General features: G+C 34.8%; 1 protein-coding gene across 1 annotated transcript; it reads right to left on the bottom strand.

The window, feature by feature from the left end:
* Window positions 1–693: 693 nt before the first annotated feature.
* On the bottom strand, window positions 694–27,173 carry LOC144254909 (cytochrome P450 2C19-like). Its single transcript, XM_077798770.1, has 8 exons — window positions 27,095–27,173; window positions 26,779–26,928; window positions 23,384–23,544; window positions 21,338–21,514; window positions 14,232–14,373; window positions 11,274–11,461; window positions 4,135–4,276; window positions 694–2,284 (listed from the first exon to the last, which is right to left on the bottom strand). Exons 2-8 carry the CDS (start codon window positions 26,891–26,893, stop codon window positions 2,103–2,105), a joined length of 1,107 nt encoding a protein of 368 aa, XP_077654896.1. The 5' UTR covers window positions 26,894–26,928; window positions 27,095–27,173; the 3' UTR covers window positions 694–2,102.
* Between the last annotated feature and the right edge of the window lie 226 nt (window positions 27,174–27,399).

Genomic DNA, 27,399 nt, shown 5'->3' with positions numbered 1-27,399 from the left:
TTTAGTTTTTGGCAGACACACAACATCATTATTTTTTTTTAATGTGGTGCTGAGGATTGAACCCAGCACCCCGAGCATGCCAGGTGAGCATGTTACCGCTTGAGCCACATCCCCAGCCCCTGCACTTTTTATTTTTAAAATACCTTTCCATTAAATATTAACAATTATTAACTGTATATCAATTACCTACCAATAAAGACATAAAACTAAAAGATGCTGAGTCCAATAAGAATTAAAATCAACTGATTAGAAAATATTATTTTAAAGCCAGATTGTCCTGGGGTTCACCTCCTTGTTCTGATGTGTGAACCAGAACAAGATACTTAAGAAAGCCTTGTCTGAATTATCTTCATAGTTGTAGGATATAATATGATATCTTAGGCTTTGTTATAACCTCACACCCCCAAAATATCTACATCTTAAACCTTGAAACCTGTGAACCCATAAATTTCTTACTTTACATGATAAAAGGGACATTGTAGGTGTGATTATGTCAAGGGTCATGACATGGATAGATTCTACTGTATTATGTAGGTGTGTCCAATGCAATCATCAAGGTTTTTGTTTGTTTGCAGGGGGTTAGTTACCAGAGATTGAACTCAAATGTGCTTAACCACTGAACCACATCCTCAGCACTTTTTATGTATTATTTGATACAGGATCTCTCTAAGATGCTTGGGTACTCTCTAAATTTCTGAGGCTGGCTGTGAACTTGCAATCATTCCACATCAGACTCCCAAGCCAATAGGACCACAGGAGTGTACCACCACAACTAGGTTCAGCAAGATTTGTATAAAAGAAAAATGAGAGGATATAAGGAGAGAGCAGATGTGTTGACTGATGTTCAATTGATGTGACAAAGGACTCAGAAGCCAAGGGATGCTGGCAGAATGTACAGGAGGAAAACAAATAGGGTAATGGATCTCCCCTAGCGCCTTCAAAAGGAACCATCTCAGCTGACAGAATCATTTAGCCCAGAGGAGATGGCATTGGATCTTTGAACTTCAGAACTGTAAGATAGTTAATGCATGTTTCTCACTCATTATATTTGTGGTAATTTATTCAGGCAGTAATAGTGCATAACACAAATACTATTTATCTCATATGTTTATGAGAAAGAGTAATTTTAAAAAAGAGCAAATGGCAAAAGCAGGGTAGGGGAAATAGAAGTTCAATGATGGGGAAGGTGGTGGTGAAGGAAAAATTATAAGTTTTGGTAAGATACTAAGAGTAGCATCATTGAGAATTATCAGATATAAGGCTACCTCTTGTTCCTTCTGTCAATACCTGATTGATATATTTTCTTTTGCCAATCAAGAATGTTAAAAATGGATACAATGTAGTTTTCGATTGCACTTTTTATTTTTAACCTATTTCGATATGTTTTTTTGTTGACATGTACTGATCACATGCATTATGGAGGTATATTGTGAAACTGTGATACATGCATACCTGGTATCATGATTAAATCAGGATTATTAACACAATCATCATCTCAACTATTTTTCCTTTATTTATGGGCTGGATATTTAATATCTCCCCTTTAGGAATTTTGAAGTATGCAACTTTATTGTGAACATAGTCACCATGTTCTGCACTAGATTATTAGAACCCATTCCTCCTCTCTGCCTAAAACATTGCACCTTTAACTAACTTCTCCTCTTTACCCATCCATTCACACTGTCACCCCTTCCCAAGTGGTAACCATTACTTATCACTACTCTAAGAGTCTGACTTCTTTATATTACACACAAAAGTGAAACCATGTGCCTTTATCTTCCTATGCCTGACTTATTTTACTTTACATAATTTCCCAAAGGTTTTCCTTGGTTTAATAGTGATATACCACAGTAATAATACACAAGAGTATTGAAATACAGAGTGGCTCATTTAAGTCTTATAATAAATAAGTGAATAGGAAGCATGCCCTTGTGACAACTGAGGAAACTCTCTCCAATGGGGGTTGGATGATCACTGGATTTCAAAGAAATAGAATGGTGAGAAGCAGGTCAGAGAAGACATGCCTGAGAGAGAAGGAGATGGAGCATGCCCCAAAGAGAAGATTCCAGATGAGAGCACAGCAGCAGACAGATTGTTCTTCATCAGACAGGAATGAAGCAGATTTGGTATGCAGGTGGAACAGAAACAAATCCATTGAAAACTGGGGTGGTATCAATATCTTTTGGGTCAACCACAGATTTCAGGTGAAAGTTCTGTAAAATGGTGGTCAGGATTAAGAACAGTTCCATGCGGGCCAGACCTTCTCCTACACAAATCCGTTTTCCTGAAAATAACCAAGATAGAAAGAGTTAATACTCCTTGAACAGCATATTTTTGACTGGCACAAGAAAAATGCAGATTCGTTATTGGATGGATGGATGGATGTAAGAAGAGTAAATATGGGGCTGGGATTGTAGTGGAGTGGACGAGCATTTGCCTAGCACATGTGAAGCACAGTTTGATCCTCAGCACCACATAAAAATATATTAATAAAATAAAGTTATTGTGTCCATTTACAAATAAAAATTTAAAAAGACTAAATATAAAGAATGGCTGATTAGAAGAATGAACACATCTGTTATCCACCAAATAATTTATCAGCACTCTTCATTCAATCAGTATTCATTGAGCATCAGCTCTATGGCAAGAAATTTATTAACCATGTGGACATTAAAACTGTTCTTTTGACAGTTCATGCTTCGGTCAATCTTTTCCCAGAAACACAAGCTCAGTATGTTCCCTGTTTCACTCTGATGTTCCATGGTCTTTCCTCCCTTTCATCAGATCTGAATATTCTTATCAGCCTTAAACATACAATGCAATTTCATGCTATATCTCATGCTGTTTCTTTTTGACTAGGATGCACTTCATACATCTCTCAGATCCTAGATCAACTGCTCTTTTTCTTTTGCACTTTTTGTGATTCCTCCAGGTTGTAGATTCTCATCTTCTTTGGCTTTACTCAGCAATGAAGCCTAGATTATTTGAATCATTACTTTCTATTTTTCTAGTGTTCTGAAATAAGAGTTCCATTAAGGCAGGGCTCAATCTTTGTCATATTCGTATCTACATTGCCAGACCTAAAAGCAAGATGAAGAGCCAAAGAATGAATTTAGGCAATGATATGCCAGAAACTCAGTATTACACTCATAAGGTGTGAAAGGCACCATATCCAAAGGAGGAACTAGATGCAGGGAGATCAAGTGGTACTGGTGTCCTTAAAGAATAATCAGCACATGACCAGGAATGAAACTCGCACTGTTCATGCACTGTGTAAAATCAGGCTACAGCATCATTACTGGGTTGGACTAGGGGATTTGGGAAAATTGACGTAGTTCATAGAATAATAATCCCAAGGTTTGCTGACCTTCATTTTCCAGTCACAAAATTCTGGCATCCTTCTTCAAGAGCAAATATCCTAGTACTATGATTCATTGTCTCCCTTAAAGTGCTGTGTCTCTCTTCAGTCTATTTTCTTTGCCTCTTACAAGGCAGCTCTAATGTCCTTTCTTTTATGTGAATGTCACTCAATCTATTTTATGCCCCACTGTGTGCTATGAGTAAACAGGAAAGAGGCATTTTCTCCCTCTGCCATCATGAACAACCAATCCTTTTTTGCTCTCTCCCACGGGATTAGTCATATTGTATTACAATAATCTATTTATTCATATGCTTGGCTAACTGGAGTGTGGTTCCCTTTTGGTGGCCCATGGCATGCTGTGGATACTTATCATACCTAGAGCTCAGGGGGAAAATGAGAGGCACCACATGAAATATACTTACCAAAGTTGTGAAGTTAGGTTCTTTTTACAGGGAAGATGAGGATAGTGGAGGTGAATTTAATCTTCTAAGAAGAGTTCTGGGAGTGCAGTGTTGTATTTTGAGGCATGATTCAATCTACCCTCATTGTAGCTTTCTTACTTTGGAAGATCTAGTCAATTTTCCCAAAGCCCCAGTAGTCCAACCCAGTAGTGATGTTGTAGCTTGATCTTGCACAGTGCATGGTACTAGGAGTTTTATTCCTGATCAAAGAACATTTCTACCAGCCCTCAAAATAAGCATTGTGTGAGTTTAACTGATCCCATGAAGGTGTTTTTTCCCCCTGAAGCACCAATGCAAATACATTTCTATTACCTGTTAAGAAAGGTATGAAGTAATCACTCTTCTTGAATTTGCTTCTCTCATCCAGGAAATGACCAGGGTCAAACTTCTCTGGGTTGGGGAATTCTTTGTTGTCATGCAGCACAGATGTCAGTGATGTTATTATGGTTGTACCCTGCAATAAACAGTCACGGATAAACCAAGTTTTAAAGAAGTCATGGAGCTAGAGGAAATGTTGGACTTTACTTAGTCCAAATGTTATGATAAGAAACCCTTGTCCAAAGAAGACCACTGATATTTCTTAGTTAGGCATCAAATAATAAAATGCATGAGTTTAAGGACAGTGCCTATGACCTTGCTAAATTGTCCCCAATGGCATTTGAAGTACTTGAGCACCAAACCTTTTGTTCTCCTTAACATCAAACTTGGATGCTGGTGTCTGCTCCTACTCAATACTCTATTTTATCACTTTAGTTTTCACACATATTGAGTAGGATTATGCTTTAAAATAGGTCACTTTTGGCTCTTAAAATATCCAGGATATTGTTTATAAGATGATTCTGAGATAATAAAAAGTATGGCAAAAAACAACTCAATGTTTGACATGGTCACAATGTTTGGTTCTCCTTAGAAATGTGGGGGTGTCCTTTTTTCACATAAATCCTAGGTTTACACCCCCCAATGCAAAAGCAATACTAAATTTAAAGTAAGCATCATTTTCAACAATTTGGTGAAGATTATCAATTAAGGCTAAAATTTTTTAAGTATTCCATTTTTGTTTTAGTTAGTATGTGAGGATGTTTATTTTTCCCCATTTTTTGGTACATTACAATTATACATACAGTGGGATTTTTTATTTTACATTTAGACTTGCACATGATTTAACAGTATAATTTGGTCAGTATCCTTTCCTAGTACTTCTCCTTTTCCCCCCCTCTAAACTCCCCCTCGGTTCCCTTTGTCTTCTCCACTGATTTTCATCAATTGTAATGAGATCTCCTATAGATTTTTTCCTATTCGTTTTTTTCTAACTTCTACAGATAGCAGGAGACAATGTCCCTTGACTTTCTGAGTTTCATATTTTGCTTAACATAATGCTTTCAGCTTCTGTGTGTTTTCCTGAAAATGACATAATTACATTTTTTATGGATAAATAAAACTCTACTGTGCATATGTATCACATATTCTTTATTCATTCATCTGTTGATGGATATTCAACCTGGATCTTATGTTGACTATTGTGGATAATGCTGCTACATAAATGGTGCATGTTTCACTTTAGTATGCTGACTTTAAGTCTTTAGAAAAAATGCCGAGGAGGGGTGTACCAGATCATGTGGTGGTTCCTGAAGATACAAATGTTTCCTGAGGATATAAAGACAGATATGTCTTCAAAAAGTTGTGTTAGAAGAACTGGGCACTTTTCCTAGAGAAACTGATAGGCTGGGCATGGTGGCATGTGCTTGTAGCCCCAGCTGTTATGAAGGCTAAGGAATTAAGATTGCTTGAACCCAGGAGTTTGGAGCCAGACTGGGAAACATAGAGAAATCTTCTCTCAAGAAAATGAGAAGAAAACAAAGGAACATGTTTCATAAGCATTATTTGATATTACCAATAATTAACCTAAAATAAATCAACAACTTAATTGCAGGAGCTAGGATTATCAAAATTAATAAAAGAAGAATAAATTGTGCAATCCTGTGCCAGGAAATACCCTTTTTAATGTATGAAATAAAGCACAAGTTATAAAAGAAAAAAATGATTCTATCAGTTTAGCATAAAGTTAAAAATTATGCAATAATCTCAGTCTTAGGTATTTACTCAATAGAAAAGGAAATATATTCCACCTCAACATTTTTACACAAATGTTCATATTGATTATATTTAAAAAACAAAGCTAGAAACAACCAAAATTTTCCATCTCCTTATGTGTGAAAAAAAAAACATTCATGGTATTCATTGTAATGGAACAGAGATCAGTAATAAAATAGAATGAACTATTAATACATGAAAATGAAAATGAATCTAAAACAGGTTCCATTACATTAAAAAAACACAGGGATACATGAAAATATTTGAGAGACCAGCAGTGTATAAGGAAGGGATCGGGGTAGGAGGAGGGGAGGGCACAGGAAGGTACTGGGGAGTGAAATTGATGTTATTGTTATGTGCATGCATGAATCAGCCACAATGAAATACTCTATTCTGTAAAATTATCATACGTCAATAAAAAAATTTTAAAAGAAGCTTGGTTCTATATAAGAAGAGTACTGGAGAAAGAATAAATGAAGGCAAAACTGCCAGAGATAAAAAAATTTGATTCTGTATTGTTCTGTCATATTCTATCATATGACTTTTGTGATAAATCCAACCATAGGTACAGAAAGCAGATCTGTGATCACCAGGGCCTGGAAGTGAGGAAGTATGATTGATTGTAGTAGGAGGATGAAGAAACTTTATGTGGTAATGGACATATTACATAGACACAGTGTCTCACTATGCTGTCTAGGCTGATTTCAAACTTGTGGGCACAAGCAATCTTCTTGCCACAGCCTCCTGAGTAGCAGACGTTATAGTTATACACCATCATGCCCAGCAATATATTATAACTTAATTGTTGTGGGGTTACATCACCGCATGTATTTGTCATAACTCAGTGGACTGTACCCATAGGAGAGTCAGTTATAGACTGGGGATATAGCTCAATAGCAGAATGCTTGCTTAGCATGCCCAAGGTCCTGGGTTTGATCACCAGCACCAACAAAACTAAAAGAGAGAGGGAATTTTATATTACATCACATTACTTAGATCTCCATTAAAAATAAAATAGACTGAGTAATATTCCATTGTGTGTATATATATCACATTTTCTTTATCCACTCTTGTGTTGTTGGGCACCCAAAATACAACCTACTGTCATGTATAACTAAAAAACACAAATAAAGAAATAAAAATAGAATAAGGCATTGTATCAAAATGAATATATAGTGAAAAATAAGTCTCCCTCTCACTTTACCACAGAACATAATTTGGACTTTTCAGAAACAACTGTTGCCACCAATTAGTAATATATTTCTTCATAATTAATCTATGCATGTAAAGCAAGTAGATCTCTATGTAACAGGATTATGCAACTTCTTACTTTGCTATTTTTCATCCAACTAGCAGATATTCCACTGTATTTTCATTTTGTATTCAATAAAAATTTTTAGATATGTTGATATATACATCCACAGTATATATCCTGAATAACACAAATGTACTAGTACACTGCTGATAAGCATTAGGCAATTTGTAAGATTTCTTTGTGACAAGCAACTATGTAATGAGAACATATTGGATATTCCTATTTGTACATGGAGTATATGCCAAAATTTGGACTTTCCACATCATAGTATATACATTTTATATTTGCTTTGCATTTTTAAATATGTACCAGAGATGTAAATGAGGGGTGCTTAACAACTGAGCTACATTCCCAGCTCCAGTTATTTTTATTTGTTTATCATTTGAGATAGAGTTTTGTTTTGAAATTGCAATCCTCCTGTCTCAACTTCCTGAATTGCTATGATTATAGGTAAATACCACTGTGCCTGATTTACACATTTTTTATTTTAATAGATACTGCCAAATTATTCTTCAAAATGGGTGTATCTGGCTCAATTCTTACAGCATTATAATGAAGCAAATAATGCATTATCAACAGTGTGCCAATGAGAAAGCCAAGACTCAAAGGGATTGGACATGTACCCAAGAGTAACAGTAAGAGTTGCAGAGCTAGAGTTCATACTGAAGTAAGTTTTCCCTATTCTTAGGTAAGATAAATCATTAGATTAAGGTAACTTGCATTTCTAAGTAGCTGCCTCACGTTTTATTTTATTGGATGCAGTTGACAGAAGGTGGTACCCGATTCTTTTAGAAGAGACTAAAAGGAAATATTATATGCATGTGATATGTGGGGGGAGACAGGGCAGTTTTTTTGTCTTCAACCTTTCTGATTCAGTTATTAAGTATGAACATCTGTCTTAGAGGTGAAATTGCTCCATTGTTAGACTATTTAACATTTTAGAAAGGTATTATGATGTATGCACTATAGATATTTATGATATTCCCAATGGGGTAATGCAGGATAATATTATATAAGAGAATAAAATACATGAATATTTTTAGCAAAATAAATGATTATTTCAAAGAAAGTGGAATAAAAAAAGAATATAATTGATTCACTCAAACTCTGTTCCACATTGGCAACTCTGTGAGACAGCAGTAAAATGCATTTTTTTTTGCAGGCCTTTCAGTGGTGAACAATTTTTTTAATGTACTCATTACGGTGTGATGTATACATGCATAATGATCAAATCAGGGCAAGTAGCATTTTCATCACCTTTTGTTTCTTTGGTAACATTTGAACTCGTCTCTTCTGGCCATTTATAAGATACATAATAGATTATTGTAAACTAAAATTATCCTAATGTGCTGTAGAACACTAAGATTTATTGCCACTATTTATTTGTTGCCCCTCATCCACAGATGATGAAAGATACTGAACTCTACTTGGAAGAAGCCTAAGATATGTGCTGTCCAACACAATAATCTCATGCCACATATTTAAATTTAAATTAGATAAAATTAAACTAAAATATACATAAATTTAAAATGAGTTCACATAAGTTAAAATGAATTCATTTCATTTCCTTACTTGCACTAATCATATCATAAGCACTGAAAAGGTGTATATGGCTAGTAACTACTGTATTGGGTAACAGAGATATAGAACATTTCTATCATTCAGAAAGTTCTATGAGCAGAGCTCAGACCAGTAATTTGTAAATCACAATCCATCCAAATCCAGTCTGTCATCTGTTCACATACTGCCTTTTATCTAGTAACTTTTTAAATTGAAAAATATGCATCTTTTCTGACATGGAAATTACAAGAATCACTGTTCATAACTATTGGAACACATGTTTTTCACTCATTTACATATCATCTATGAGGGTTTTTGTGTAGCTATGGCAGAGGAAAAAAAGTGACAGGAGAGACCCCATCATGTAAAAGACTAAAATATTTACTATCTGGACCATTAGAGAAGAAGTTTGCTAAGTTACCTTAGATAATTATGTTTGCCTTGCAGAGTGTTCAATCCCATGACAGCAGAACTTTTTTTTTTTTTTTTTATAATTCATAAGGGGTCATTAGAATAAGGTATGCAGTGAGCAAACTCCTTTCACTGAATTCTACCATGCAGAAAGGAAAAGCTCATTTCCTTGGTTTCTGGACCCTCTTTACTCAAAAAACGCCAGGCATAAAAGATATCCTGCTTGTATTATTTGCTGAAAAATAAGAATAAATTGAAAAAAATCTAACTCTTGTATGAAATCTGTCATCACCAGCTCAAGGCCCATCACCTCTCAGGAAAGTCTTCCCCAGAAGATGAAAAGAGTGTTTCTAACCTTACTATAATTGTAATTTTTTCTCCACCATGAAAACACAAATTTTAGTTCTATCAGTGGTAACCTGCATTAGTAATATGTTCTGGCTTTAAGTGAAATAGAGTAGCTTGGAATATATTGACCAGAAAGTCTAAATAAAAATAGAAAGTGTATGTTAGACTCATTGGAAAGCTGTTATCAGGTAATGTTTATCTTTTTTCCAGAAAGTTTTCTCTCCTCCCCTACCTGGTAGTCAGAATGCTACAACACCTCCTGACCTGACTCAGAGTTGTTGACTAACACAGCTGAAAACTGACCACAGCTATAAGCCAACCTCTGAGGTTCCCCCTGCAATCGTGCAAATGTGCTTAGGCAAATATTACCAGGCAATCCAAAGATACAACTAAGAGGCCACAAAAAGAAAGTAGGAGTACAGAAAGGCAATGAAAATAGTCCCAAAGTAGGAAATATGATCTCCCTCATTTTATGAGGCCAGCATTACTTTGACAGAGATATGACAATGTCATTTCAATAAGAAAAATTGGAGACTAATCTGTCAAAAATATGAATACAAAAGACTGGGGAGTGATATTGGCTGTATTGTGTGCATGCACAAATATGTAACAGTAAATTCCATCAATATGTACAAAAATAATGCACTGATAAAAAATATGGGAAGAGAAAAAGTCTTTATCAAATTGTGGATCAAATTCTGCTGTGTGCCAGTACTTATAATATGCATATTTAGAGGAGAAAGGACCAACATATATGATCATAAACACATGATCAATGGATGCAGGGAGTCTATTTGATAAAATTATACATTAGTGTTACACAAATGATACAGTATAAGAAAAGGAAGCCTTCCCTCATCTGATCAAGAATATCTGCCCAAATGTATATATAACATCACACTGAATAGTATATTGTTAAACCTTAACCTTCTGCTAGAATAAAAAAATAATGATTAAAAGCATGTTCAACATACCATTTCTGTTCAACACTGTGTTGGAAATGCAAGCAAGAACAATAATGTAAGAAACAGAAATTAAGGTCACTAGAAATGGAAAATAACAGATACAACTAACAAGATGGAAGGATAATATACATAAGAATTTCCAAAAGAATCTAAAGACAAATTATTATTAATGATTTAAAAAGTTAACAAGAATTCTAGATATAAAGTCATTAAATAAAACTGTAACAATATGTCCATGTGCCAAGAACAACAAATTCGAAAAGGCATTATTTAAATTGGACAATTTCTAGTAGCTTTCAAAATATTAATTACCTAATTAAAAATTTCTCAAAAAGTATAGAAACCACTCTATTAAAAACAAAACATTATTGGAAAAAAAATTTTAAAAACTGAAAGAAAATGAGAACATACACAATGTTCTTTAACGGAAATATTCAACATGTCAAGATGCCAATTCTTTCCAAACTGATTTACCGATTTAATAGCATGCTGAAAAATATCCCTGGAGAGTGTTTTAGAAAATTCACAAACTGTTTCTAAAATTGGTTTGGAAATACACACAGTTGAGAGTAGACAAAACAAACTTGAAGGAGCAAAAGAAATCAGGAGAGTTCACCTTGCTGGATGTCAGGAACAATTATGGAGCCTCATGACCTAGTCTGGCTGCATGGGTGAGTTTTGTACTTCTCTTATCCTGTGTTGGCAAGGATTGGGGCCACACTGCAAAGATGGGGACTTCCATGTGAGAAAAAGAATCTTACCTTGGGAATGAAGTAGTTTCTGAAATTAATATCACAGGTCACTGCATGGGGTGTATTGGTTGGAACAAGGTCAATGTATCTCTGGATCTCATGCAGGACAGCTTCTGTGTAGGGCATACTGCTCCTGTCCTGCATGCAGGGACTGCGGTGTCTGCCAATCACATGGTCAATCTCTTCCTTGACTTTAGCTGGTAAGAAACAAATAAGAACAAATGGAAAAGAGAAAAATAATATATTTCTTAAAATAATTCAGGGTTATGTGAGGCATTGTGTGTGTATCCAAAAGTTATTATAGACATGACTTATATGCAACAAGCACTTCTGTACATGTAAAAAGATCACCATAATACTTTCTCTATTTATCAATACTTATCAACAAGTATTGATACACATATAAAAACACATATATACATACACATAAGTATATAGGAGTCATATACATTCATGAATCTCCTATAAGCTAGGTATTAAAATATATCTATAAATTCTAGCATCTATGATAGCAAATAGAAATAGAAACTATGAAAAGTTTAAAAAATCAAGTCATCACATAAGTAATTAAATAATTAATATCATCATGGAAAGAAAAACAAGAAACATAATTTTACACCAAAATAATATATGACATTATAGAATTAAATTCTACTAATGGATATGTATGCATGTCTCTGTGCATGTGTATATTTGTGTATGAGTGTGTTTGTGTTTTTCTGTGGGACCCTTTTCAGTCACTCATTCCTTAATTGTAGACTTTTTGAATCATTTAAAAAATATCTTCTGAAATGTTCTTACTTTTGAATAATGATATATTTTCGTTCCTTGATTTATCCAAGTTTAGACAATTTTTAATGAGTTCCTCAAAAGAAACATTAAGATCCAAATCTACTCCATGCAAAATACATACCACAAATAAATATATACACTCACATAGCTGACATATTTTCACTCTCTACTCCTATATATATTGATCACAATTTTTTATTATATAAATATATTTTGTTACAACATTATGACTGCATAATCAATTTTGTCCTGTAAAGTAACAGTATATGTTTCATTCATTGCATATGTTTAACCTATATTTGAACAACATATACCAATTCCTAATTTTGTAGTTGCTTATATTGTATCCATACGCTTAGGTTGATGTTTCAAACTCCTAGTATTAATTTACTAAATGTTTCAAATTTTCTCTTTTATTTTGCTTTCCTTTGATTACACCTGCTTTATCTATTTAATATGGACAATTGGTTGTTTCCTAGGCCTAGTTCCCAGGACCTTCCCTTAAACTCCCCTCCTTATACATATGGTCTCTTGATTCCAGGAACCTGTGACTACCTCTGCCTTGATTTTGAATATTTGGATGGAGCATATACTCTAATATCTTTCTGTGAAAGGGAGAAAAGGGGATACATTTTGTAACAAAGATGGATGTAAAAACATTTTTCCTTTCTTTTTGTTGATGTTTTGGTTTTGCTGTTGTTTGGGGATTGTTTTTTGGTAGTTTGGTTGGTTTTGGTAGTGGTTTTTGTTTTTGTGTTTTGTGTTGTTTTATTTGTCCTGGGGACTGACCCAGATCCTCTTTCTTTGAGCCACACCCCCAGACCTTTTGTTTTATTTTGAAAGATGCTGGCCTACTCTAGCCTTGAATTTGCCTCAACTTCCTGCTTCAACCTCCTAATAGGTGGGATTCTAAGCTTGTGCCACCACATATGGTCTTGCATTTTCTATTAACACACAAAATAACAGTTGCTCTTTAGAACTCTAATATCCTTCTAATTCATAATATTATGAAAATAATATATGGCTTACTTTTGATGTTTATATAATTTTTAACATGACTTTGATGTTCTAAAATTGATACAGGACCTGCTAGCATCAGTTTCTCTAGAGTGTAAATCTCTCTTCTTATGAGAGAAAACATTTAACTCATAAAAGAGGTTGTAGAGGAGGGCACTGGAGCATAGAGGGACTCCTATGTTTTTGCCTCAATTTCCCCTAATTTGTTTGACATGTGGTGTTTCTAAATGCTGAACTTTATGGATATTTTTAGGTACACAGATTGGCATTTCTACACTAATACAACTTTTTCTTCTGACATAGAAGATATAGCTTGATACTCTCTGCTAAGTTACGTCCCTTCCTTCTGTACTCTGTGTTTCAGAAATTTGTTGAAGTCTGTTGGCTGTTTTCTCTTTTCCTCTTTTCCCATGTTAAAAGGAGTAACTCTCATTTGTGATTACTTTATAATGGGGTCCTGCAACAGGAAAAGATGGTGTTTGCTTGTAATCTGCTATGCATTACTCGAACTCTTTAAAGGTACATTTCTAAGTAGCGTTGCTCAAAAAGGATAAAATTAATGGAAACACACTTCTGGAATAATGAAATCCTTTAGGCACACCTTCTAAGTAGCAACAATTAAAAAAATAAAGTTTAGTGTTCTAAACTTTTAGAAAACTTCTCAGACTATAGTAATATCCCTGCCACCTCATTAACTTTCTAAAGCTTCTATTTATACTCCAATAAAGAATTATGATTTTCCTGATCTAGAACTAGAGCATGAAGTTTTCAGAATAAGAAAAGAATTCCACAGAAATCTTGCAAGAACCCTCAGAATAATCCAAGTGGCTTCTCCTTAGGAAGTCCAACATGCAGTCTTAGGCCAACTCATGCTGGCTGTTGCATGCTGCAATCACATCCCAGAGGGATGCAGACATGACCAGAGCTCCACTGCCTTGCTACTGCCCATGCTGTCCTTCACTTCTCTCAGTCACTGTCCCGTATTGTGCAATGTTCTCTTATTTTTTATCCCTTCATTAACTTTGGATTAATCATAACAAGTGGCACAGAAATTTCACTAAAGAAAGTTTTCAAGAGAAATAAGACAGAGGATATTAGCAGTGGTTTTTTTCAAATTTCTGCAGTGAAATGCACCCTGGTCACCATCTGCAGTCATACCTGTGACCTCTGTGTGCTTCAACAGGAGCAGGAGTCCATATCTCAGAGTAGTGCTTGTTGTCTCTGTTCCAGCTCCAAACAGATCATTCAAAAGGCTTACTAAGGCTTCAGTGGTAAATTCAGTCTGTGGCTTGTTCTTTTCCTAGAAATAATTTAATGCACTTATTTCACAAATAATTTAGTACATAATTATAATAACTTCAAAAGAAATCAGATGGTTATAAAGTTAAGTCAACATAGACACAAAATAATACAATGTTATTAAAGTGCTATAAAATACTATAAAAAGGTACTGTGTGATATGGTAAATTACAGATTAATTGACCAAATCTCCATTTCTTACCCTCTTGAACCTTGTTACCTAAATATTCTGTTCACCATCCATTTTGTAACTAGGAAGGACATGCAATGTATTTCTTATCAATAAAATACAAGCAAGTGTCTGTTGGTGCCACTTCTCTTTTCTTGTTTCTACTCAAAATGTAGACACAGTATAGGTAAGACAAAAATTATTTTGAGAATTCAAGATTTAATTGCGAACATAAAAGCTAGTATAAGTACAATATTTTACTTCTTTTGTTGTTGTTATTGCTATATCATACTACATGAAACTGGGTGATTTATAAAAAATAGAGGTTTATTTTTTGCCAGCACCTCTCAACACTGCTACATTCAACATATGTTTCGGAGGGAACAAGTCACATGAAATCTATAACACATAGTGAAGGAAAATGGAAGACACATGAGTCTCTGATGAAGGCATGGTATTTGAAGACATGAAGAACAATGATTCAGAATTAAAGACACAGTGACAAATTCACATAGACACAGTCATCTGGTACTTGAAAAAGCTGCCAAAAACATGTTGCAGAAAAGAGATTATTTTAATAAGTAATGATGAGAAACTGGATATCCATATGTAGACGAATGAAAACTGATTACTATAATTCACCTTCCACAAAAGTAAACTCAAAGTGGATAATTGATACAGGAATTAGACCAGAAACTCTGAGATGGCTCACAGAAAATCTAATGTTAGGTTAGGATTCTAACACATTGACACAAAAAACCAACTTCCTGAATAATATATCTAAAGCTCAAGGAGAAAAACCAAGAATCAATAAACAGCATGGCATTAAATTAAAAAAAAAAAAAACTTCTTCACAGCAAAAAAAAAAAAAAAAAACAAAAAAACAGGAGCATGAAGAGCCAACAGAAGTGGAGAAATTTTTTTTCAGGTACTTTTCTGAAAAAGGATTAATATTTAGAATATATAAATAACTAAAAAAATTCTTAATATCAAACAACCAGATGACCCAATTAGTCCATGGGCAAACAAACTAAACAGACATTTGTCAAAAGAAGAAATGCAAATGGCCAATGTGTGTGTGTGTGTTTAAATATCTCTTATGATCAGGGAACTGACAAAGTTAAACTGAAATTTAATTACACTTCACTTAGAATGTTAACTATTAAGAATACACATAAAATTAATTGCTTTGGAGGATATCAGGGGATAGGTACACTCATATGTTTTTAGCAAGACTGAAAATTGGTATTACCACTTTGCAAAGCAGTGTACAGATCTGCATAAAACAGGAATGGAAACTTCATATGATTCAGCTCTTCTACTCTTTGGTATTTACACAAAAGAACTAAAGTAAGTATTCTATAGTGATACATGCATACTTGTGTTGATAGTGGTGAAATTCACAATGACCAAGTTATGGAAATATCCTAGATGCCCCTCAATTGACAGTCTAATAAAGAGTTATGATTTTTATTTTTAATTAAGATAAAGAAAATGTGATAAATATACACAATATTCATTCTGCCATAAAGAAAAATGGAATTGTAACATTTTTTGATCAATGGATGAAACTAGAGAATATCACACTAAAAAATAGCCAGACTCAGAAAGTCAAAAGTTCAATATTTTTGCTTATTGGAAGAGGGTAGAGAGAGAGAAGAAATAGAAGGTAAACCAATAAAGTAGAGCAAAGGTAGAAAAGAGAGGAGGGCTTGGGGGAATTACTGGAGCACAGAATATAACAAATTATAATATCACATATTACAATGAATAATATTACAATGGGTATATATATATGTGTATTATATATATATATATATATATATATATATATATATATGATAGATAGATAGATAGATTGATTGATTGATTTAGAATGGGAGAATTCCCCAGCATCCCCCACTAGACAGAGTTAAGTAGGAAAACCATGAAAGCTTTCAAAAAATAATGTTTGAACTTCTTAAGTGTTAAACTACAAATCCCTGAAATTTAACCTTTGGCTTTCATATTGCACTATTTTTTTTCATTTCCCCCCTTTCTTCACTTTAGATTTTTTTACTGGGTCTTGATACACTTGCTTATAGATTACCCAAGACCAATTAGCCAATTATGCTGTACTATTTAGTCAGTTGGTGAGTTCCCATTTTGTGACTCAGTCTGGCCATAAAGGGGACACTAAACCAGAATGGGGGAAAACATTCTTCCTCCTAGGAGATTCTGCAACTGAAACTCTGGAGGTGAACGCCTCCATTTCAAAAAACTGAGCAAGGAAAATAAATTTTCAAAAAGACAGAAGTTGCACCAACTACTTGATACTCTGTCCTAGTGTCTGCCCAAATTTTGTGTTTTGCCAGAATTATTTTATGTATTTTGTCAATTAATTGGATTCTCTCTTAATATACCATTTCTTCTCTCTAATATCCTTGACTTTCTCATGTCCTTCATCCTTTATATTCACCTCATTTTAACTTGTGTCTCCATTTCCTCCAACACCCTCTTTTTTCCCTTTTTATTCTAATTTCTTTATTTTTAATTTATCAGTTTTTCCGACAAAATTTAATATACTACTATTAACACTTGATCTTCTCAGCCTATTATAAACCAATACTCTTTAGTCAATAGAGTTGTAGTGATCAGTAATAATGACTTCTGTAAACATTAGATTGCTCTTAAATTACCATTGTAGGAGTGATGATTCTCTCCTTTCAAAGGGGTCCAATGATACCAATGATTGAATTAATATTTTTAAATTATAATAATTAGATGTGGGGAAGCTAAGTCATGGGCTTATTATCACTACTTAGAAAGACCCTCACATAAAACAGCAAGAGGAAACCCTCTTAACAGATGAAAAAAAAAGGACCCCAGATAACATGAGCAAAAAAGGACAACAGGACATCTACAAAAATATGAACATTACCAATAACTGAATTCACAAATTTAGATGATTAAAATTGTCAATGAATTCAAAGTATGCCTAAGGAATTAAAGAGGAGAGACAATGTAAGAAGTGAAAGAGCATCTCAAGAACAAGAGAATCTAAATAAAGAATATACAGAAATTCTGAAAATAAAAAATTAAGCAAGTCAAATCAATATTCCGTTAAAAATCTCACCAATGAATTATACCACGTGAAAGGAAGAGTTTTATATATTTAAGACAAGGTGTATGAACTTTAAAACTCAATCAGCAATAATGCAATAAAGAAAAGAAAAGAAAAGAAACCCAGTTCACAATATAAAGAAATCCAGGAAATCTTTGGAATTAAAGAAGGAACTGGGATAAAAGTTAAGGACATGCGTAACATTTTCAGTGAAATTTTCACATCTTTGGAGTGAGAGAGGTTCCAAATAGAGGACATTAATAATGCCAAATAAAAAAGATAAAATAAGGACGTCTACCGGACTCATCAAACTTAAATACCTAAGAAACATAAAAAAACAATTTTTAGAAGCCTCAAGAGATAATATCATGTCACATTAGAGGTAATCAAGGCAGAATTACTTCTGATTTCTTAGCTGAGAAAGTAAAAGATAGGAGGAAATGGAATTCCCAGCCTTGGAAAAAAAATGATTGCCAATCAAAATTACTATATCAGGCAAAACTATCCTTCAGAATTAAAAATCAATAAAAATCTTTCCAGATGAGCAGAAATTATAGATAGCTGTAAGAGGGTTCATTAGGGTGTGGCTTTGGGTTTATACTTTGTCCTTGGTGCGTAGAACTCTCTGCTTTCTGATAGCCAGGTCCTGAACTGCTTCATGTTCATGTTATGTTCCAGAAAAGAAATTGTCTACATTTTGCCCAGGTCCTTAGCCTTTCTGTGAGGATGAATGTAATAGTGCTAAACTAGTTATCAGGCAGAAGAAATTTTAAGGCTTTACAGCATTCAGACCGGGTCATGGATATTGCTAGTGACTTTCAGTCAAGTGTACTGTGATAATCAGAAGAAGAAATAAAAGCAGAAAGGTTTGAAAAATTGTAGGTTAGCAGAAAAGTCCACGTAAAACTGGGGCTACAGAATTTGTGGTTGTTAAAAAGATTATAGCCAGTAAATGGATGCTAAGTAGTTTTAAAAAGGACAATAGGAAAGATGGCTTGAGTGCCTCTCAGGAATTGGGAAGACCACACCCATCTCAGTCTTAAGGTGTCAATGTGAAAATTCCTTTGAGAAGAAACCTTGGGAATACCCTACTTGTACAAGGAGCTAAGAAGATATTTCAATGTGCAGGATGATGCAGATAGGGAGACCTTCATAGCCACGGTCTCTGGAGGCTTGGTTGTTGATCCAGATGGTGACAAATCTTGGTGTCAAACATGTAGTGCTAGTATTGCATTCATGCAAGCTGACGGAATTAGGGGGTCATGAAGGATTCCTCCAAGATTTCAAAGGATGATCTGGGAGACCAGCAAGTTGGAGCAGGGTCAGATTTCTGTGCAGAGAGCCCCTGAAAGGGCAATGCATGATGTGAGCAGGAAGCTGAAACTACAGTGGAAAGCCCTGAGTTTAAGAAGTATTAATAACATTAAATATCTGCCAAAGAAATCCATAGGAGTTGAGCAGAGACAAACCAAGAGAAAGTCCATGTGGACTGCAATCTGCAAGGCCAGAGGGGTGAAGTTATGCTACCTAATGTGTATTAGGTCATTAGTACCTTAAAGTGGCCACTTGGACAAGCATCCACTTCTTTTCCTGCCTCTGCATCTTGTCTCTGTGTCTCCTTTTTATTTTTCTTAAACACAAGAAAGGATATAAATAAGAATGTGAAGACAACATACAGAATGGGAGAAAAAAAATTGCAAGCTACTCTTCCTGCAGAGGATTAATATCCATAATGTAGGGGCTCGGTATGTGGCTCAAGCAGAAATGCGCTGGCCTGGCATGCGCGGGGCACTGGGTTCGATCCTCACCACCACATAAAAAATAAAATAAAATAAAGATGTTGTGCCCACCAAAAACTGAAAAATAAATATTAAAAAATTCTCTTTCTCTCTTTCTTCTCTCTCTCTTTAAAAAATCCACAATACATAAATAACTCAAAAAACTTAACACCAAAATACACAAGTAACCCTAACATTTAATAAGTGCACAAATGAACTAAAGACACACTTCTCAAACAAAGAAATACAAATGGTCAAGTATACGAAAAAATAGCATTTTAGCAATTAAGGAAATTCAAATTTTCAGACCCTGATATTTAACCTCACCCCATTTAGAATGGCAATCCTCAAGAACACAAAAAATAATAAATGCCACAGATGACACAGATGGGAAAAAAATACTTTTACACTGTTGCTGGGATTGTAAATTCGCACAGCCACTATGGAAATCTTTATGAAGGTTCCTCAAATACTAGGACTGGAACCACCACATGACCCAGCTATACCACTCCTCCATAATTATCCTAAGGAATTAAATAAGGAAAAACAGTTGGGGAAAACCTCATGAAAATCAATGGAAAATTAGTAGAAGAAAGGGTTCAGGGGAAGTGAGGAGGTAACAGAAAGGGGAAATACTGAAAAATGATTTTGGCTGAATGACATTGTTATATTGGGTGCATGTATAAATATGTAACAACAAATCCTATCACAATTCACAACTGTAATCCAGCAATAAAAATAAATGGAAAAAAAGAAACAAAAAGAAATGTTTGAAAATGCACCTATGTATCCACCAACAGATGGAAGGATAAAGATCATGTGGTATGTATACACAATGAAGTTCCACTCAATCTTAGAGAATAAAATGTCATTTTCAAAGAAACAGATGGAACTGGAGAACATAATGCTCAGTGTGATAAACCAGACTCAAAAGTCAAGGGTCATATGTTTTCTCTCATATGTGGTAGCTAGAGAGAAAAGGACATTGTCAAAATGGAAAAAAGACAAAGACAGTAGGTAAAGGGAATGAGGCAGGGAGAAAAGAAAGGAAATGGGAAGTATATGGGAAAGAAACTGATAAATTTGTGCCATGTCCATGTATGACTATATCACAATACACCCCACCCTTATAGATAATTCTAATGTGTAAAAAAAACCTTTAAAAAACATGACCGTACAGAAGTAATGACTCAAAGATGGTAGAATAGGACGGTCCAGGTATCAGTCCTTCCAGAGGAACAACTACTGACTTAGTATGAACTGTCTAAAGCAACTGTTTTGAAACTCTGGAACCGAGCTGAAAACTATGTTATCAAGGGAAATATTTGATTAAGAAAATTTCTTATAAATCTCAGTGTCTCATGAACCAGCTACTCTTCCCCATAGAGCAGTACCCACTGCAGGTAGCTGTGAGGATACTGGATTACATTCCCTGCTGCATCTAGTTGACCTTAGTTAGAATGGGCAACAGGGATCCTGTCCTACAAAAACCACCTTTGTATCTTTTGGTCACTTGATCTGGATCACTAAGGGGCCATTACACAGGCTGGTCATTGTACAGTTTTCCATTCTCCCCAAAACTGAGTAAGGAACAATTATTTCAATTCACATTTTGTGGTGCCAATTTTATATTTTTTAGCTTGTCTATAATTATTTTCTTTTCACCTGAGGTGTGGATTTTGTCTTTCATCAGGTAGGTTATTAGTATCTATAGAACAGGATTCATGTATTCTAGCTATTTAACAATTCATTTTTAATTCTTCTATGATGCATATCTATAAAAACAAGATATGCTTAAAGTGATTGTCAAGAATGTCTTGCCTGACCACTGAACTAGCCCCAGTAACCATAGATTAATCAATGAACCACAAAATGTAGAAGCAATCAGATAACTGAGCTATTGTTCACATTTTACCTCTTCCATTTTAATCAGGAAATAGTCAATGAAGTCCCGAGGATTGTTGATATCTAGAGATTCTTGGTGTTCTTTAATTTTCTCCAAAAAATACTGTTTTGTGTCAGCAGCATTCTTAAGGAATGTTTTATGGCTCCCTGGGAAATAATCAATGAGAAAAGGAAAAGTGTTGCAGACCTACAAAATAATTTTTTTATTAGAAACAGATAAGAAAAAGATGAATATTATGATTATGACTAGTCCATCTTAGAAACTATAACTTTAACAATTAAAAAATTGGTTTCCACCTTAAGGGAGAAGTTTTCACTGTACATACACACTAATACCCAAGCTTAAAGAAAGATTTAAGGGGCACAACTATGACCAGGGGATCAGAAATGATAACCTTTTCTATATTCATACATCATCTTTAGATATAAAAATAAGTTTATATAAATTCTCTCTACTTTGAGTCTAATCTTTCTGTACAATCTGGAAATATAGCTTGATGTGAATTACCATGTTTGATGCTTTGTAGATGAGAAGAGAGTTTCAGGGAGTTTCGGTATTCAGGGAAAGAGTACAATCCTTGGAGATTATGAATTATGCTCAGTAGAGAGAAGCCAACAGGGGGAGGCTCAGGGGAAGTAGTGGGGACTGAATTAGAACACATTTTTCCATCATTCTATAATTACATCAAAGGGAATCTTTTTGTTATATATAACTAAAAAGAAAAAGAAATCCTAAAAAATGAAAAAGAGAGCACAATGCTGCTCGCTGCTTTTCCTTATATAAAGCAGCCTCAGAAATGGAGTAAATACCAGAGAATGCAGAAGGTTTTGAAAATACTATGAAACACTGCTGGGAATACTATGGATGAAGTAACCACGCACAAGAGTAGTTAGTAGAATTCCGAAGATTTCACAATTAACTTTTATGAAGAATACAGAAACTGCCAGCTAAGCATAAGGTAAAAATGTTTGTTGAGGGCTATACATATGGAAATGCCATCATTTCATTAACTTAACCCTATTACCATTCTGGCTGAAGTAAGATGAAATATCAGTGTAGTTTTAATTTGCATTTCATAATTGCTAGAGATGTTAAACATGTTTTCATATATTTTTTGAACATTCATTTTTCTTCCTTGGAATAGTGTCTGTTTAGTTCCTTTGCACACTTATTTATTGGGTTATTTGATAATTCGGTGTTAAGTTTTTTTGAGTTCTTTGTATATCCTAGCATTAATGCTCTGATATGCAGGTAGCAAAGATTTTCTCCCATTCTGTAGGGACTCCCTCCACATTCTTGATTGTTTCCTTTACTGTGAAGAAGTTTTTAGTTTGATACCATCCCATTTATTGATTCTAGATTTTATATATTATGCTTTAGGAGTTTTGCTGAAGACATTATGCTTATCTCATAAGCCAACATGATAGAGCTGGGCCTACTTCTTTTTTCTAGTAGATGCAGGGGTCTGGTTTAATATCTAGGTCCTTGATCTACTTTGAGTTGAGATTTTTGCTGGGTGAGAGATAGGCGTTCAATTTAATTCTGTGACATATGTATTTCCAGTTTCCCCAGCACCATTTGTTAAAAAGGCTATCTTTTCTCTTTTCTCCAACATATGTTTTGGATACTTTGTCAAGAATCAAATAACTGTATTTGTGCCAAGGAACGTGATGACATTTCCAAGTGGTTTTTGGAGTGCAGACCTTGTGAATGATAAGTTCTCCACAGAGGTCTGGGTGTCCACTGAGTGCCATGACCTTCCTTAATTGTTGTCACCAAAGTACTTTACAAATATATGGCTTTATGGGGTATTAGGAAAAGCACTGGCCTGAAGCCAATAAGTTTGCATGTCATCTCTACATGTGGATATTCATTTTCCTGTTCATAAAGTGAAGGACTCAGTTATATTTTCCTGATGCTCACTACATGACACCAAACTCTGGGTTAGACTGTGGTGTTTAGACTCACTTCACTGCTTGGAGCACTAGAAGTTTTGACTTGCCAAAGTAAGAACATAAATGTTTTCTCAAGAAGAAGGGGTAGGATTTTTCTCACCTGGATCCATGGGGAGCTCAGAATAGCCACATTTTCATTTAATTTCCACAATAAGTTCAGAAAATGCTGATCTTTATAATCAAAACGATTATGGAACATAATGGAGAAGATCACATTGCAGGGAGCACAGCTCAGGAAAAAAGTGGGATCACAGGGTGAGGCTAAAGAAGTGGAAACATTGAAAATTCACATGAAAAATACATTAAAGTATATTTCTCTTAGAGATAACAGGGGAAGGTAATTGTAGAAACTCTAAGCAATATCTATCTAGAAATTCCCTTGACATGAATATATTCAGCATGCTAAAAATCATTATCCATTTTGCTATAATCTTGAATTGAATTTTACCTTCTAGACAATTTGATAATGATCTTCCTAATGCTCCATTCAAATCGACTGTGTTTTAAGCTATTCTAATCCAAAGAAGCATGTATTTTGGAAAACATTTTAGAAGATCACTTTAAAAACCTCTGTTACTTCAATTTCAGTGCAGAATCATATTTGCCATTAAACCTGTAGATAATTAGGAATTATGTAGAAAGGAAAAGAATTAGGGAAATTCTAATTGGTGTGTGTGTGTGTGTGTGTGTGTGTGTGTGTGTGTGTGTATGTGTGTGTATACACCATGGAAAGATTTATGTGTAAAACCAGCAGAGGTAAAGACTAAACAGAGAGTAACTATGTACAATTTTGTATATTTTTGGAACAAATGAATACAAGCAGAAAATATATAAGTTTTACAAGGAAAAAAGGAAAATATACATAAACAATGAAAATACAAGTGAGAAATTCTTATATATTAAAGTAAATTCAAGGTAACACAGAAGTTAAGTTCATCAAGTGGAATGTATTTCTTTCTTAATTTGAGAGACAGAGAAGGAAAAACAGGCAAATAGAACAATGAAAGAATGGAGATCCATAGGGGGAAAAACAGGTATCTACAATCAACTAATTTTCCACAAAGTTACCAAAACTTATACTGGACAAAGGAAAGCCTTTCCAATAAATGTAGCATGCACAAGATTGCCACTTGATCCTTCTCACTCACCTGTACAAAATTCAACTCAAAATGGCTCAGAGACTCTACTGTAGGACCTGAAACCCTAAACAAACTGGAAGAAAACATAACATAGTGGAAACACCTCAACATGGATACAAGTTATGATTATTTTGTATATGATCCTAAAAGCAAAAATAGGCAAGTAGAATACATCAGAATGAAAAGTTCCTACACAACAGTCAATAGACTGAGGAGACATCCTACAGAATAGGAGACAGTATTTGTCGATTATTCATCTCACAAAGGATTAAAATTGACAATACATAAGAAAACAAACAAAGCCCAAGTAATACAATTAAAAATGGGCAAATAGGGCTGGGGCTGGGGCTGGGGCTCAGCAGTAGCACCCTTGCCTGGCATGCATGAGGCCCTGGGCTCAACTATTAGCACCACATATAAATAAATGAAATAAAGGTCTATCAACAACTAAAAAGAATATTTAAAGAAAAATGGATAAATAATCTTAGTAGGAACTTTCAACAGAAGAACTACAACTGAATAATGAATACATTTTTAAAATGCTCAATAACATTTAGCCACCAGGCAAATGCAAATCAAAACTACCAAGAGATATCATTTTACCCTGGTTAGAATGGCAATCATCAAAACATGAAAATGAAAATAAGAAATACAAATTACCACCACTACCACCACAACAACCAATAATAAACACTGAAGAGGTGTGCAGAAAAAGAACACATTATACCTGTTGGTGGGAATGTACATTAGGATAGCCATTATAAAAACACAGTATGGAGTTTCCTCCTACTTTTTTTCCTGCTTCTGGTACATAGATGAAAGAAATGAAATCAAGACACAACATACATTGCTGCATGTTCAGGATAACTATAACACTATTCATAATAATTTAGATATCACACTAAATTAAGTGCTTATCAACAGAATAGTGACTAAAGATGCTCTGTTACATACACAATGTATTTGTATTCAGTCATAAAGAAGAAATAAATCTTGTCATATACAGCAAAGAAGAGAGAACTGGGGGACTTTATGTTAAGTAAGAGGTCAGAAACAGAAAGTCAAGTATTTCTGGTCTCTCTCATGTGTGAAAGCTAAAATAAAAATGACCCTGAAAGTAGAAGAGTGATCACTGGAGATGGGAAAAAGTGTGTGCTGGTGGTGAGTAGGGCAGAGTGATGGAGAGGATGGAATTTAAACAGTATATGTTCACACATATGTGGCTTTCATTAATATGGACTGATTATATGTTCATAATAAATACAATAGAATAATTTGAGATAAACAAAAAATAATAATGCAAAGAAAGCATAGAGCATTGGGTAAGAGCAAAGCTTTCAGGTTATCTACTCCTCCATCAGGCTCTGTAAATGTTCCAGGGTTCAAAGCTTTCAGAACAAAGGTTTCTTTCAGTTATAGAGTTGGAGGGTAATTAGGGAAAACTGGGAATTTCTTTTGTATGTTATTCACTGGTAAAGTCTGACCTTTGGTCAGTCTGTCTTTCTTTCTTTCTTTCTTTTTCTTTTTCTTTCTTTCTTTTTTCTTTGTTAATTTGAAAGACAAATTTAAAAACAGAACAATCTGAATCCAAGCTGAAAATCAGAGACACTGTGAAAAACACTTTGGGTCAGTAAAAAAGACAGGAGAGGTAAGTATTTAGTATAATCATGATTATTGACACTTTCTGTAGGGATCCTGGCTGTGGAAATGTACAGAGAAGCATTTCCCTGGTGAGCAAACACCCAGAGGGTAACAGGCACTCTTTTCCCACCCTTAGAATGCCCTGCAGTTTCTCCTAGGAACTAGTAAAATAACTGTATACATATGCAATGTCTAGCTGCTATAGCAATGCCCTACTTGAAAGGGCTCTGTGCTAGAGTCTTATCAGCCTCAACCTTGATCTTTGGCACATAGCTTCTGGGAATATAGGAATCTGCTTGCTAGAAAACGACTATGTTTTACCAAGCTAAGGTGCTCCTGGATTGGCCTGCCTAACAGTAACTTCAGAATATGGATTTTCTTGAGAGTTTCACAAATCTTCTGACATTACATATTATAACTGTAGAATGTAACTGCAGTATAATCAACCTTACTGATACACTAAACAATAAGTAGTTGTGGTACTACTGACCTAATGTAACCTATTGGTATAAATAAACGTGGTTGGTTGGACAAACAGCCATTTTTTCCTGCCTCTATATCTTGTCTCTGTGTCTTATTATTTTCCTTACAACTCTCCAGGAGATATGCCAATAAATGTAAAACCAGAGATTAGTATAATTACTAGGTACTGGCCTTGGAAGAAACCATGAGTGAAGTCAGAAAGCAAAAGAGACTAATATAACGAATCACTCACACTTGGTTTTCCTCAACTCCTCCACAAGGCAACGGGCTTCCTCTTGAACAAGGTTCTCAGTACTCCTCTTCCCCATCCCAAAATTCCGCAGAGTCATGACTGAGAAGTGCCTCATCACTTTCCATCTGTTTCCAGAAGTTAAAAGGATTCCTAAATGAAAGAGAGCAGAATCTAGGAGGATACCCCAGGTAAGGTAGAGGAAGTTGATAGATAAGCGGCACCCACAGAAATGGTCAAGCTCAACCTGGCTTTCTCTTCTATATTTTCCTCCTCCCCATGACCATTGCTCAGCCACCTCACATGCATGCCCACTTACCAAGTCCTTTAGTAACTCTCTCAACCACAGGGAAACTGCCTCTTCCAGAAAATACTTCCCCATGATCAATCAGGGCTTCCTTCACAGCTTCATAGCCATGCAACACCACAGTGGGTCTCAAACCCAAATACACAGTGAACACAGGGCCATAGGCTTTTGACAACTGGAAAGGAGAAAGAAAGTGCAGATATTAGCTGAAGAAGATCAGCATTTGATCTTCATGTTCAGAATGATTCAGACTGTTATTTGGTTTACTCTCAGTATTATCTGTTTTATTTTATTGTGTCCGATGAATCTTCAAATAT

The sequence above is a fragment of the Urocitellus parryii genome, chromosome 5, assembly GCF_045843805.1.
Source record: "Urocitellus parryii isolate mUroPar1 chromosome 5, mUroPar1.hap1, whole genome shotgun sequence".
Lineage (NCBI taxonomy): Eukaryota > Metazoa > Chordata > Mammalia > Rodentia > Sciuridae > Urocitellus > Urocitellus parryii.
Note: the sequence above shows the minus strand (reverse complement) of the source record. Positions and strands in the feature narration are given on the sequence as shown.